This window comes from Athene cunicularia (assembly GCF_003259725.1).
Source record: "Athene cunicularia isolate RWA chromosome 10 unlocalized genomic scaffold, athCun1 chr10_part1, whole genome shotgun sequence".
Lineage (NCBI taxonomy): Eukaryota > Metazoa > Chordata > Aves > Strigiformes > Strigidae > Athene > Athene cunicularia.
The window spans coordinates 4,216,983-4,232,373 of record NW_020799112.1 but is presented as its reverse complement, the minus strand read 5'-3'; the positions used below and the strand labels follow the sequence as shown (position 1 = coordinate 4,232,373).

General features: G+C 37.3%; 1 protein-coding gene across 1 annotated transcript in view; it reads left to right on the top strand.

The window, feature by feature from the left end:
* The window catches only part of USP3 (ubiquitin specific peptidase 3), a 40,951-nt gene that overhangs the window by 4,756 nt on the left and 20,804 nt on the right, over window positions 1-15,391 (top strand). Inside the window, exons 2-3 of the mRNA XM_026856027.1 lie at window positions 9,918-9,978; window positions 12,170-12,301. Coding sequence (XP_026711828.1) covers window positions 12,219-12,301 — 83 coding nt within the window. The 5' untranslated portion in view covers window positions 9,918-9,978; window positions 12,170-12,218. The remainder of the gene's footprint in view (window positions 1-9,917; window positions 9,979-12,169; window positions 12,302-15,391) is intronic.

Here is a 15,391-nt window from a genome sequence, read left to right as displayed (position 1 = left end):
CCCCCCCAATATTGCAAGTGGACAGCTTTTTTTTAATTTTAAAGCGACATGATACTGTCAGACTTGGGGGCAGGGCTTGGAGGTCCTTATCCATAACAAACAGGCAGATACTGATTTTTTTTCAGGGTAGCTCATACCAACATTATTTAGGATTGTTTGTGAATGTAAGCATCTTCTTGTCTGTATCAAGATACGGTGCATTTTCTCAAGATAGCCATGACCCTTTACAAATTTTTTTTCTAACCTTCAGTTGATAAATTCTTCGTTTGGTAATGTTTTTGTCCACTGAGCATTTGATTTCTTTGTTGGTTAGTAATGTGTCTTTTCCTAGTATTGGAGAAATAGGAATGAAACAGTGGGGGCTACAAATAAGTAGATTAATCACTAGATTATATAAAGACACCAAGCACACTTCTTGCTGTCCTTCCCCTCTTTTCCCTCCTAATTCCAGTTTGAATATTTTGACCTGTGATTGATTGCTAACTGACTCAACGATTCTTTTCCCTGAGGGTTTAAGAACTACATTACACTGTTGGCTTTGCTGTGTTTTTTCTGGCTGCTGTCTGAAAATGAATATTTGTGTGTCTCACTTTAACATAAAGATTGAATTGGCGTGTTACCACTATAATGAGGAACAATATCTGTTTTCCTGTGAGGGCTGAAAGCATTTAATTTTAAAATATATAAGTATATATGTGTGTATGTATATATTTAAATTTGGATACTAATTAGTTATCGAGGTAGCCAAACCATTAGAAGTTGTTTTTAGAGTGTAAAGAAGAAATAGAGGCAGTATTTAAAAATGCTTTTGGCCACAATTATTCAGTAAAATAAGCCTGCTACTGATGTGTTACTTGTGCAGGAAGATCAGCAGCTGACATTTCTTGACCTACGGTTTGACTTCGACACGTAGCAAGACTAAATTACTGAAAAATAAGGCACTAACTGTAGCCTGAGAGCTAAGCATCTGTATGTGTGATTGGTAGTGCTATAAGTGACCTTATTTCTTTACCATAACAATAGCAGGAGCACAGCATGCTCTGTATGTCTGTATATTGCTGCTATAGGTGGTCTGACTTTGGGTTTGCACCTTCCCCCCCGCTCAGCCCCCAGTTCGTTTAACCACTTCCTCAGGAACTGACACGTCTGTTTACACTGGTTGAAAGTTTTCCTTGCCTGCCTGTCTGCTTTTCCACTACTGGATTAAGAATACAGGCAAATAAAAAAGCACGCATTTTTTTAACTGCCAAGTTTTTCAGTGTGGAATTCTGATTGCATAATCAAAATACCAAACTTTAAGCTAATGTGGTTGAGCGTAACCGGGGAGGTGAAATTACATGCAGATGAAGTTAATCACATTGTTCTCTGCAAACATTCTTCAGTGTTAGGAATGCGTTGGGGACTTCAGTGACCTATTTATACTATGAAAAATTCACCTACCCATATTCTTACGCAGTAGTTGCTTAGTGTGTCTGAATTATATATGGTTTTCCATTGTAATAGAGTGGTTCACTGTAACCATCTGTGTAATTTCTTATATGAGACCGAGTGATGCTTTTATGTAGTGACAAAGAGGAGGGAAACCACATGTACCATTATGCATGAGCACAAACGTTAGTTGATTTCTTAAGTTCGCTCACTGTCACTTAATGGCTTGTTACTTGTTTCTCACTAAAAATGTAATCTTTTCTGGTTTTAGCTGAAAGATTATAGCAGAAGAATTTATTTTTTTTTCATAGCTGTAAGGTGAGGTTGGTTTGCTTGCTTGCTTGTTTGTTTCTTTCCTCCTTTAAATGTTTTTCAGATTGTATTTAAATTCTCTTACATTTGAATGGGATTTGAGTCAGGCTAAGGCTTGATACTGTTAAGACTTTCCTTCATTGTGCATCTCTTTGTATGAGAGTATGAAACACTGAAATAATGGTTAACATTTTTGTATTGTTAGTAATGCTTACCAGGAAACTTGATTCCATGTAATTTCTCATGCTTTGATTGAAGTGTAATTTAAATTTCATCTTATCTTCTAGTATGTGGGTGTTAGCTGATTTTAAAACAAAACATTTAAAATAGTGTAATTAAAAACCATTTCCCCTTCTGTCTGGTTTCATTTTGACTTGAATGTTGTTTTTGTAAAAGAGGCAATAAAGCTGTCTAACATGAAACTTACATAAAATATTGTTTAAATAGAATATTTATTTTTCTAATATCAAACAGTTTAGAAGTTCAGTCTATTTATGAACTTCTTGTAATGGGGCTGAGGGTAGGATAGAAAGAAGAGCTTTGTGTGAAATGAAGTTTGAAAACAAGTGGGAATACTCTTTAAAACCTGAACAGTAAAGCATCTGGCTTGTAAATAAGGTGTAGAACATGTCTCTAGTTTTCAAAGCCTGTAACGTTCTTTTCTCCTGCACTCTGTCTAGAATGGGGCTTTAGCCTACTGGAAGGTTTAAAAAATACCCTTGTAACATTTACTTCCTTTTTCAGTCACCTGGTTTTCATTAGTTACCCATCTGGGATTGACTGGTCTTAAGTTCTTAAAATGTAGAGCAGATACTTTTACCAGATGTGTATACAGTTTAAACACACCACGCCCCACCCCCAAAAAAACCCAACCCCAAACAAAAAAAACCCAGCCCAGTCAACAACCATAGACATGTAGCTCAGTATTTTAAGTTCTGAAATCTACTTATAGATGATAAAATAATATTAGTATTCTACTTGGACATAGTGCACTTCTGTGTATGTTAATGCCTGCCTTGTCTTATGGTTTTACCAAGGTGTTTAGTTGAGATACTTGTTTCAATATTTTTGATTCCTCCTGAATGTAAATGAACAATAGGGTTAGGTAATAAAGCTTGCATGTATATTTGTAGAAACTGTCTTTTTAAATGCAGAAAAGAATAGAAAGTAAAAAACTGGGAATGTGATCAGTTGTGTTAATCCATGTGCACTAAGTAACTTACATTGCCTGTTAGGAATTTTTACATGCTGTCTGTAAAAATACTGACTTACCTTGGAGGACACCTGTATTTTTTTAGACTTATTTGATTCTGCTAATAAAGTGTTTTTTCAGTGCCAGTGTCCAATTCTGCACATATCCAGATGTCCTGTAGTCTTGACTGATGATTTGATTCAAGTTTTTGCCCTGAGGAGGTGTTTTATTGTATATGCTGGTTTATAACCAAGTTTATGGGCCAAAAGGAAAGCGTGCACATGACTCCGTAATGTTGTGATTTGGACAGTTCATTGTAAGTGGGAAATACTTGATTTCAGTCTCAGTTCTAATGACTGAATGTTTCATCTTGTGGATTTTGAATGTAGAATACATGGATATTCATTGCTGTGGAGACTGCAGCCTAGGTAAAAGCTGTAAATGCTAGGCTTGGTGAAAGTCACACATTCTTTTGCTTTGTCTCACTCTTCCCCTGAATAACTACTTACTCGTGGGAAGTGCTCCCTTTAACAGAAGGAATTGTCAGTCCTCCCTCAGCACTTAGGAGTAGTCTGTAAGGAAGGTCTTCCAAGGGTAGGCATGAAACTTGAGGGATTCACGTCTTGAACGAATGAGAATTGTGTGGACAAAACTCTTCAGCTGATTTATTCAGTCTTTGAAGAGATGTACCTGCGTCCAGAGAGAGTTTGAGCTGTAAATTCCAGTGGTGGTCAGAGTCTTTTTGCAGCCCCGGCATATAAGCATAGAGGAGGAGGTACCACATCCAACATGTTTGTCTCCTTTGAAGTTTCTGGTAGGCTAATGTAATTCCCTACTTAGAATACCAGCTTTCAGAGATGACTCTCACAGGTGCCTGATACCTCTTGTATACTGCATATGGGAAGTTGTAGGTGTTTGATTCAGAGCTGTTTTGGCAAGTCACCTTAAAAGTTTTGTGTGGAGTTTTGGGATGTCTTACCCTTGCCTGCAAGTAAAACGACATAAAGCACTAAGGTGTTGGGGCTAGAAGGCTCAATTCTGATCTATGCTGATAAAGTTCTTTTGGTGAATTGTTTGGTCTCATTCTCCATTGTTCAGCCGTAAAATGCAAGTGGGCTCTCTGAGAAATGCTCTGAACCCTGTGACTGAAAAACTTCGCATTTGAGATGTTGCTACTAACGGGGTTTGCATAATTTTGGTTAAATGTGCAGAGTTTTTTATTTCCACCACTTGTGATTGTTTCCCAGGATTTTTGCTTGCAAGTTTCTCTCACCTTTACTTCCAGATCTTTGGAGGAGTCAGTTTTTAGGTCTGATTATCACAGGGAGAAGGATTGTGTTTCACAAAGCAGGGGTTTTACATAGCAGAGGTTTCACGTTTTGGTATGCAGATTGTTGCTGCATTTTTTTCATATGTTGTTAATGGAGGCTGCCCAGCTCGCTTGTGCTGCATTTGTCAGGTTTTTAGGACCAAATTGTAGAGTAACATTGTCCTGCTACCAAATTTTAGTTAAACAGGGCACTGAGGGATTGTTAGGCAAAATTAAATTAAAGGTATGAGAAAGAAGAAGTAAGTCTGTTTCTCTCGAATACATAAACAGTAGTATTGCTTTTTTTGGTTTGAGATGCGTGTGTGCATACACACATGCATACAGCATGTATACATGCTACACATAGAGCATGTTGTACATATGTAGCATATATACGTTTGTCACCAAGTACTTATGTTCGTGGGACGATTTGCTCGGCACAGTGTCAGTGTAGCAGTGCAGGCACAGTGATGTAAATACTGTTCCTTCTGCGGGTGCTGAGAAGAGCAATAGTGTCCCCTTTCAGTTCAGCTGGTGTCAGTATGGCTGACCTACTATGTTGGCATAAACTGAGCCGAAAAAAGGTACTTAGTCCCAAGATATTTCTGTGCAGGTCATTATGTTATTGTAGCTTAACTGTATAATAATACAAGTAAGATGGTAGTGTTCGTACAGCTCCCTTTGAGAACGAAGTCCAGGCTGTTTTGTAAAGGCTGTGGAGACTATTGGCAATAGTTTAGTGACCCGAATCTTGTTTCCATTCAGCGTGCTTTTAACAGAACGACCCAAGTATTGCTCTTACTGGGCTGACACTTTATGGCCTTTTCTTTAGTGCTGTAGTAAAGGACTATTTTAAAACTTGGACATAAGCACAGTTCTGTAATAGCTATGGCCTCAGGTCACTTGTGCTCCTGTGCCTGGCGAAGTCGCCAGTTTGCGTTGATCACATGGCTGTGCTACTGCCAGATCTCTGGTGGACACTGTATCTTGCAGGTTTCTTAACTTGGCTGCCTTACAGAAACTGCTTCCTGTTTGTCTCCTCCTCTTCCTGCTTCTTTTTTCTTTTGCCAGTTTCTAAATTACACAGTGTGCTATTTAAACAAAACTGTTAGTTTCACAGGTTGTTTGTATACTTCTACAGAGTTGTCACTTTCCTACAGTGGAAATCTGCAGCTTTGTTCTGTAAGGAATATCGTGTTTGCCAGGAGCATTCATGTTTTGCAAGACTGCACTTGGAATCAGTTTTCAGTAAAGAAAAAAAAAAGTCAAGATTCAGAAGTACATATGTGAGTGATCATTAGGGTGAGATGGGGTGGGGGCCCTGTGATAAGAGTGCCAAACTGATTAGCCATATCTTAGTCATTCTACTTGGCATAACTCGATGAACGTTATCAGGATGATTTACAGAAAGTGGAAGCTGAAGGGATGGCTCTGAATGTTCCCATAGTTATGTATGAATCTGTATGTAGTGATGTTTGATTGTTTGCTCTCTTGAGGATGGGCTGATATTCCTCTTCCTTTACAGAGGGCTTTGTAGGCTGTATAACAAAGGAATATTCAGATTTCACTTGGAGAAATTATTCTGTAAAAGATAGTAGTTCCCCTTGCTATTACATGATGAAAAATTACGTTTCTAAGCTTCTGAATAACCTGTTATTGATGTAAAATGGCAAATGACTTACTGCTTCAGACAGCATTGTAGCATTGCAGGCTTGCTTTCCCTTTTCTTTTGACATGTTAGTATCTTTGCCTAACCACTTGAAGCTATTCTAAAAATAAATCAAAATGAGACAGTTGGTAACCATTGCAGCAGGCAGTGGTTCAAGCTGAGAGAGCAGCCCATGTTCCTTAGCCTGTATGCCAGTAAATAAGGTATAACAAACACAGATAATTAAGGGGTTTTTAATGCGGTTAAGATGTTTGTTGTCCCTAACTTTATTCCAAAGTAGGGTGTGCTAATGTAGTGTACCCCTCCTCCTCTTTTTTTTAAATAGCACTAAAAAAAATAAAAACCGAAATCCCAGTTGCAATCTTGATTATTGAGGGAAGACATATGTACCTGTGCAGATTGGGTTTGAGAGTCTTTCCTCACGACTCAGTGTAACTGACCCGAAAGTCCTGAACACCCAAGTCTGTTTTAAGGGCCAGGTTCCAGGGCTGTGTAATGTGCTTTAAATTGAGAAGGGATTTGTTATGCATCTGTGTCTCTTGTTTCTGGTCTACTTTTAAATCCAGTGCCTTCATGTCAGTACCACATCTGAAAGGAATAACGTGCCCTTTCTTCGCACATGAAGCCAAACTGTCTACCTTTCATTTAGATTAGAAGCAGTTCAGGGCAGTGACTGCACTTTTGCTGTGTGTTCTGCGGTGCCTGTCTTGTTAGAGCCCTGACTACGGCCTGAAGCTCCCAGCCTAATTTAATTTATTAATAGTAAGTAACAGATGGTAGCTGCTTCAGGATCTGAATTGAGGAATACTTAGAGAGCCAAGCTTTAATGCAGGTATCTAAAAAGCCAACCTTGGAGAAATACAGATTGAAATCTTCAACAATCTTTAAAAAAATCAATTTGAGTAATCCTCTCAGAGCAGAGCAACTGTAGGTCACAAATTTAATACTGGCTTCTGTGTTTAATCTTAGTGGGAGTCACTTCTGTGTTATTTGAGTTCTTAGTGGGAGGAGATGTTTGTGTAGGAGATAAACTACACATTTCTAATGTGATGCAATTGGAACAAAGTTCTTCCTAAAAGTTAAAGCAAACAAATGAGCCATCTTTTCCTATTCCCTGATATGAAAGATGGAAAATTTTTGTGGATGCTGGTTTGTTGTTTTGTTTTGTTTTGGTTTTTTTGGCATTGTGCAGAGTGGTGGACTTAGTTGTTGGCTTTGTGCAGAACACTTAAACCTGGTGGCAACGCTGCAGAATGAGCACTGCTTCAGTATAATTTAACACTCGACAAGCAAGCAGTGCAGGTATTTAAAATACCTGGATGTGAAACTGTAGTTGTCTGGCACATGGTGAAAAGTAAGACTAACAGTTTGCATCATAATGCTTTGACCTACTGGTTGAGAACCGGTTCTGTCCACAGATGATAAGGTCGTGAAAGTGAAAATGTCATTTAAAAGTGGGAGATTTCTGCTGGGATTTTAGTGCTAGAAGACTGTTTTGTGTTCCTGGCAAGGAAAGTGTAGGGTAGTGGTTTGTTCATGCAGCACTTAAGCTGTGTTTAAGTGTGTGAATAGTTTTGGCTTCTGTTTCCTTCTCATTAATTTTTAAAATTTTCAGTTTGTGTGATTCAGAAAAATAAAATTGTATCAGTTTAGACTGGTGGTTCATTCAGTCCATTTTTAACTGATGATGGCTATTTAAGGTCTTCCCTTTCTCTTCTGGTTGCCAGTGCCAAATGTTGATTTTCTTTACGATGTTTGGTCAAATTAGACAAACTTCTTCCACTTTTCTAACTTGACATGCAAGCTTATCTAGCTGTCCTCTTGCAAGACTTCAAGATTACCATCATAGTTGTGGGGACCCATCAACTTTAGAAATAGGAAAATTTGGTTTTGGAAAGCCAAAGACCTGTGAGAAAAATGTGTTTCTCAAATAAAGTAATAATTGCAGCAGTTGAAAAAAACAATTCTGGAGTCTTTTTTACTAAAGAGTTTAAAGTAATTGCTTTAAATAAGATTTCTGCGGAATGTCCTTTTTTTCCAGCATAGTAAAATTCTTAGTTTAAAACATTCCTTGGACTGGGCCTGTGAATTGAAATACAACTACTTGTAATAATGAATTCAAATCCAGAAAACAATTCTTAAGGAAGCACTGTTTTCTAGTTCATTTTTTCCATCTGATTGAAATAAAAAAGGTGAAATCTAATGGTGGAGAAGAGTATTAGCTCTTTTTAAACAGCTAAGCTAATCACTTTTCTCCTGATTAAAAATTGACGCCCTCCTTGCTTTTTCTTTTTAATTAGCATTTAATTTGATAAACTTCTTTCACGTTTGTTAGCTTGATTTTTCTCTGATAGTCTTTGGTCTTAACAGTTTGATATGTACCCTGGTTTGATAGCTATTTTTGAGTTTTTCTGGAAGTCTGTATTAGCCTGCTTAGGTGATCCTGCCCTGGAGCTGCTTCTGTGCATGCTTCAGTTTCCCCAGTTCTTTTTTCTAAGGTGTGACTCCAGATAGAAGATTGTTCTCAGGCTTTTCCACAATAAATAACAATATAATAGATTTTCATGTATGCTTGGATTTAATCTACTTCACTTTGTCCCATCTTTCCCCTGGCCTTACAGGTAGACCATCATGTTTCTGATGTCTTGTTTTTCCTCTGTGACACTTTTGACTGGCTACTCCAAGGAGCAGTTATTTATAGTGCGTAGAAAAATTAGGTGGCATCATACTCTTTTGTATTTTGGGGATAATTTTCTTTTTATGGTTGTTTTCTGCCCTTGCAGAAGTGCACTTAGCTTTTTATTTTTCTTCTCTCGTCATATTAATTGGGTATTTGAAAGTGTAATGCTATTTCAGTAAATTCTGTGGTAATGGATAGCTTTTAACAATTTTACTTCATTCAGATCTAAGCGTTGTATATCGTAGCATCCTTCCTTCAATGATGTGATCCAAAGAGGAATTCTTCTCAAAATTAGAGGGTTCAATATCAGTTTAGTGTAGATCCAAAATGGCTATTGTTTATAAAGCTGTATATACGTTTTCTTGACTTGACTAATGGAAATTTTGCTCTGCTTGCCTGTTTTACTGTGTTCTGCCTACATGAGTTATATACTGAGATTTTGTCTCTAATCTGAATTTGCAGACTTTGCTACTGGGTTGAGGTAGGAGTTGAGATTATCCCATTTCTGTGACACCTGAGATGGTGTTTCATTATTTTCTAGTATCCACTGTTCTTTCCCTTTAAGCCATTTCGCTTAAAAACCTCCATGATGGTTTAATTTTTCTAGACTTGGAAGACAGCTAAAAACTTAGGTAACATCTGATGGTTTGAATGGATTGGGAAGTTTAGCACTGTGTTACATTTTAACCTTTCGGCTTCTTGTGTGTGACTGGAAGGTTAAAATCTTTATGGATAAAGCCTTTACCAGCACTGCAGCATAAGAATATCTATTGTATAAATGGTGTATATTATCATGCATTGCACAGTAATTTATTCTGTGTGCTTCTTGTAAGATTTTCAAGCTTTCTTGCTATATTTTCTTTAAAATGGCATCTTGTATAATAAGCTTTACAAAGCAGAAGTGAAGTAGCTTTTTTCCGTGTGTTCGGTGGACTGCCTTATTAAAATCAAAAAGAAAGGCTTTTAGACTTCTACCAGTGTTTTTACTACTTGTGCTTGTGATATTTCTGTATTGTATTTCAAAATCAAGTAGACCTCATGTGGATGTAATACAAACAAAATAATTTAAATATTTCATGGGAAGTGACAAGTAAATGTGTAGGCTAAAACCCAAGCCAGGAGAAGGCTAAAGTGCTTTCATGTCAATAGCTCTTCTGTCTGTTAGTTTAGTCCTTGATATAGGTTAATGAACATGACTGGCTATTTTATATAACTGTGCTGCTAAGGTGGAGTCAGCAGAGCTGTTGCTAGTGCTCAGGATGTGTTATACAACTGTAATATCAGGGCCAATTCATTTGACGCTTTTTTTTATTTAAATCTTTTATAGTGTGCCGGTCAAATAAAAGTCCGTGGGTCTGTCTGACGTGCTCAAGTGTCCATTGTGGAAGGTGGGTACAAAGTGTCAGTGTGCAAATCTTTTAATCAGACCTTTATCTTTTTCCTTTGTTCCTTGACTCTGAGACAATTTATTTGAAATTTTCCTGAAAGCCTTATAATTCCCTGGAATAAACCTTTCATGATCTCATTTAACACTATATGTTTATATGAAACACACTTCTTTACTACATTATGAGAGTCCAGAGATTATACTTAACATTTTTTTTTTTTCCAAAAGAAAAGTGTATGGTGAATGGGATTACTCAACTCAAAAAGTGCCTGGAGAACTGCTGATTCAGTGGATTCAGTAAAATTCCATTCTGTAGAAGATGTTATTGCCATAACATATAAGGACTAGCTACCATCAGAACTTCTTCAGAGTACACCTGTTTTTTTTTGTCTGTGTTAGTTGAAGTACACCAAAAGAATTTGTAGAGAAATGATAGAGTCAATGCTGTTATTTATGTCAGGATAATTGTTGAAATTTGCTGCTACAGAAATGCTTGAGATGCACATATTAATGAGAATGAGTTAGTGTTGACATTTAGACAGGATCTGAGATGTGAACACGTTTTCATCTGTATGGTAACATCTGTGCTGATGTGCTTTTATTCTGGAAAGGCATCATTAAACTTAGTGACTTTGTCTTCTAAAGTGGATTCAGTAAACTCCAGGTTTTGTTTCTTTGATCTGGATAGCAGTAAGTGCCACAATTTTAATGATGTCTCTTTCAGAGTTTTCAGCACAAACATCTTTATTTCTCTTTTTATTCATTTATTTTATAAATTTATACTTTGTGAGAGCTAAGAGAGTGGGAGCTACTTCATGTTATGTGATGGTGTGAAATAAATACTTTAGAATATTTTACTTGTTACTTATTTTTAATAAATATTGCTGTCCACATATGACCTTTCTTGTGTGCAGTTAGCAGACATTGAGTTGGTTATTTATGCAGTTTTCACTTGCCAAACTGTTCCCATCCTTAGAATGGAAAATAGTTGAATGAAAAGAATGTAATATACCTTGTAACAGGAGTAGTTCTGAACATGAAATCACACAGCATATTCTTCTGTTCAGATAATGTTTGAGATCAAAGGAAGAGAAATAGAGCTTTTCAGCTCTTGAAGTACATCCTCCAGGTTAGAGTCCTTGGGAACATTACTGACCATGTTATAGCAGCAGAGCATTTCTGGTGGAAGCATAGCTTTATAAACCTGTCATTTGCACTGTTAGGCAGAAAATGAACTCCTGCAAGCACAACTGTCTCATTCGGGTTATGACATAATTGCTGCAGGATTCTGCCAGCACAGCAATGTCAGTAACCCAGTGGCTTCAGTGCCTTAACAAGCACAGCTGCGTTAGCAGAACTGTTTACACCTGCATGTGAGAACAAGTGCAGACTAGGAGTCCTCTTCATGTGGAGCATGTCCAGAGTTCCTATCTGGTAGTGTTACGGAGTTCGACAAGCAAGAAATGAGGGAGGAGGGAATTCACCTGAGGTCTGGCCATGTACTTCTAAGTCTAAATGATTTTCAGCTGATACTTAGGGCTCTTGCATTTGTAATAACACTTTTTAAATGAAAGATGCTTAATTTTGTAGATTTCAGATTTTGAGTGTGAAAATGCTCATTGTGTCAGCAAAAGAGCTGTAGGATTTTAGATTTCTTTTTCAGTTATGTGACCCCAAGCACTAGAGCCTTTCAAATTAACGAACTTCATAAAATGTAGAATGCTCTATTACTAAATCGTGCTGCAGAATGGGAAAACTGAAAATGGATCAGCATGCTGTTAAAGTAATCACAAACATGATGAGTGTTGAGTGGAGGAAAAAGCAGAGCTGTAAGAAAAGTATATGGGAAAGCAGTGTGGAGAACTAATGACATTACAGGCATGGAAAAAGGGAGCTAATAATTTTCTTTGCTGTGAAGGTGCATCAGTCTGTTCAGGGCCCAGATCCTGGGGTTTGGTACAGGGATGCCAGTTTGTGGTTGCTGTGGAGGAGATGGAGAGATGAAATTTGTACAGTGTGGGTGAGTAAAGGGGTAAAGGAAAATTTAACCAGTGTTTTCACACAGATGAATTGTCTATTTTAATGCCTGTCTACTGGATGATTATTAGGCTGCCTTTTTTTCTTACTTTCAGTGAATGTTGGTTAAGTAACTGTTTAAAAGTATAAGACTTATTGTTTTTCATTTATTTTAGATATGTGAATGGCCATGCAAAAAAGCATTATGAAGATGCACAGATCCCTATGACCAATCATAAGAAAACAGAAAAACAGGACAAAGTTCAGCATACTGTGTGTATGGATTGCAGTAGTTACAGTACATACTGGTAAGGGTTTAAATGCTGTAATTTGAAAACTTTCACATACTAGAAGGTGAAAACTGTAGACTACTGTGAAACATTTTTCACACATTTTTGAGCACTTCATATTTTGATTTCCATACCTGGCTGTTTAAAAACAGCTATGAAATAACCCTCTGCTTCTGCATGTGTATTGTAGAACTGATTGTGACTAAACTCCTGCATTTCAAGTGATTTAACAGAAATGTTTTGAAATAAATGCTATTTGTGTGGTTTGGATATGCTGCTCTTTGCTTTGGGGTATGTTGAAAATTTAACCTTTTAATTGCAAAAGCTGCTGTTTGGTTGTAGTTACTCCTTCCATCAAATTGGTGAGCCTTTCATATATCCTTTATTGGACAGAATATCAGAAAGTAAAGTAATACACTATAGTTCCTGCCCAAGAGGTGTGTATATGTGTGTTTTGTTTGGGTTTTTTCCCAATGCTGATTTTTTTTCTTCATCGGAAAGGAAGGCTTCTTTCTTTTGGAGATTGGGTACAGCCTGTATGAGTTTGGAAAAAGGATGAATCCTGTTGGGACGCAGCATCAACTCTGTGGCAAGATTAAGCTGCAGCATCACAGAAGTAATTCTTTTCACAGAAGAATGGTCTGGGCTGATTTATTCTATCAGTTTCTTGGGATGATATATGAGCACTGTTTAGGGAGATTTAATAGTTATGTTGTTGGGTTCCCCATCTTCCTTGTTCCTCAGAGAGCAAAGGCTGGAAGTCTACTGAAAGCAATGCTTCTGTGTGTTCAGCATCTTCCACCTTCTTCACCCCCAAGCAAAACTGTTGATAGGTGCTTCCCCATTTCCTCTTAACTTCATGGTTTCCCATGTATGTTGTTCCTTGTGCAGTGTGGCAGTGCAGGATTTGAGCAGTGCAAATCTCAGGGAAATTTGTGTTACCGTCTTGTAAAATTACTGAATATACAGCTCCACTGATGGATATTTTGTTCAAATAATTGGGTATCTTTTGTGTACTTCATCAGGGTTTGCTGAAGTTTGGTTATCTAGTTTTATGGAGAATACTTCTGTAACAATGTTTTTATCCCCTGCAAGTAAAATAACAGTTACGTAGTCTCCCCTGAATAAATTTTGTTTGGAGCAACTCAAAAATTATTCAAGATGGTGTGTGCAGCTTTACGGATGTTAAACATAGAAGAAAGGTTTGAGTAGCTTTGTGATGTGTGGAGATTTTGCTTGTATTTACATTTTATTTAAATGACCAGCATTTTTATCAGCTTCTATGTGAACGCATTAGAAATGCATTAGAACGCGTTTTTCTTAAGTCATACATATGCACAGGTTATCAGCATTGGAATAGTTGTGGGAAGCTAATTCCACTTTCCTGATAAATGCAGTTGATAACTGAGATCTACATTGTAGCTTTTTTTTTTTGCTTGAAGTATGACTTGTCTCCTAGTCATGCTGAAGTTAATAATGTGTGGAGGAATTTCAGCAGGGTATTTGAAGTCATGATTATATCTCCATTTATTATGACAAACAGTATGTCCAACTTGCTGAGGCTTGATGAGTTATACTACGAGCAAGTCAGAGCACCCTGCTGACCTTATCCCAAACCCAGCAGGGGAATTGTAAAATGGCCACAGCCAAACTGAGGACTGTGGGATCTGTTACTGAAACAAACTGTGCTTGTGAGGAGCAGGTAGGCATGCTCTTAGGAAGCTTGTTGGTGTTTCACAGCATATTTGTGGTAGGACAGATGAGAAGCATTTTAACATGTGATGTCTTCTGCTGCAATCAAATGGAAGGCTGAGTTGTCTGTGGATGAACTGGAACTAATTGTAGAGAGATTTGCCTTGGGGAGTTCCTGTTGTGTGTCATTCAGGAGCAGATTATAACTCCTGTGCTAATGTAAAGCTGAGCAAGTTTCAAAGGCAGTGTATCTTTGCTTTCATTTAGGATATTTCAGTTTTCCCCCATCTGATAATCAGAAAAAGATACCTAGATTTGTTACTGCACCCAGTTTTTTCAGTGGAAGTGAGCTTAGATAAGCTCAGATGTAAAGATGAAGCAGAAAGCATTCAGACCAGCTTCTGCCCCTTTTTTTTCAGACAGTACTGTAGGGGCTGCTGTCAAACAGTGCTTGCCAGTTAAAGCAAATAGTTGGGTGAATTCAAGTCATAGCTAGCTACTGTGGAGACTGAATTTTGAAATTTTATTTGTTAGCTTCTTCAGTGTAGACATAAATGCAGTGGACAGTGCTATGTTTATGCAATGATATTTCTTTTAAGTGAACTTCTATTTACAGATCAGTATTTTATGTTAGCAATGTGGGCAACCACAGTAATTTGAAAGTCAAGAAAATACCATCCTAAGACTTAATTGAATTTTTCTGCTGCTGTAAAAATAATGGAGATATTTTGATGCAGTGCTGGCTTTAATATTTTTATTTGCAATTTTGCTTACTGCACAGAGTTAAGTAGAATATTCATGTTCTATTTTTATCCTATGGATCCCTATTTACTGTGTTCATTAGCTTGCAAGATAGTAGCAGTGAACAGGCCTGTATGAGCTCTTTTTGAAGCAGAAGGCATTTAATCCTTTGCTTTTCTTTGGCCATATCATAAACTTTCATGCAGTCCTGAGAGCACAGTCCAGGGTTTGCCTTAGCTATTCTTGTCAGTCCAAGGGGAAGAAATACTATGTGACTTTTGAAGCTACCCTGGTTTATTGAAATTTGTTTCTAGCTCACATGCAATCTTGCTGTAAGCCAAAACCAGATCAAGCAGTCTCCATTAATTGTATTTCAGAGTGGAAGTCTAGGTGTGTATGTTTTCTTTTATGTGATCACAAGCTTTCAACATAGCTTTGAGAGGAAAATGTTTCAGTTCTGGTAGGATGATTTTATTTATTTATTTATTTATTAATCTGAGGTGAGGTTTTTATTGTATTTGTGAATCTAGTAATGTTTTGAAAAATTACAGGCATGTTTGAGGTATCATTAAGTATTGGGCAACTAGGTGTCTGCTTTCCAGAGGGTTTTCATCTTTCTTCTATGTCCACCTGTTCAGTCTTGACAGTGAAAAATGTTGAGACAATGTTAGCCTT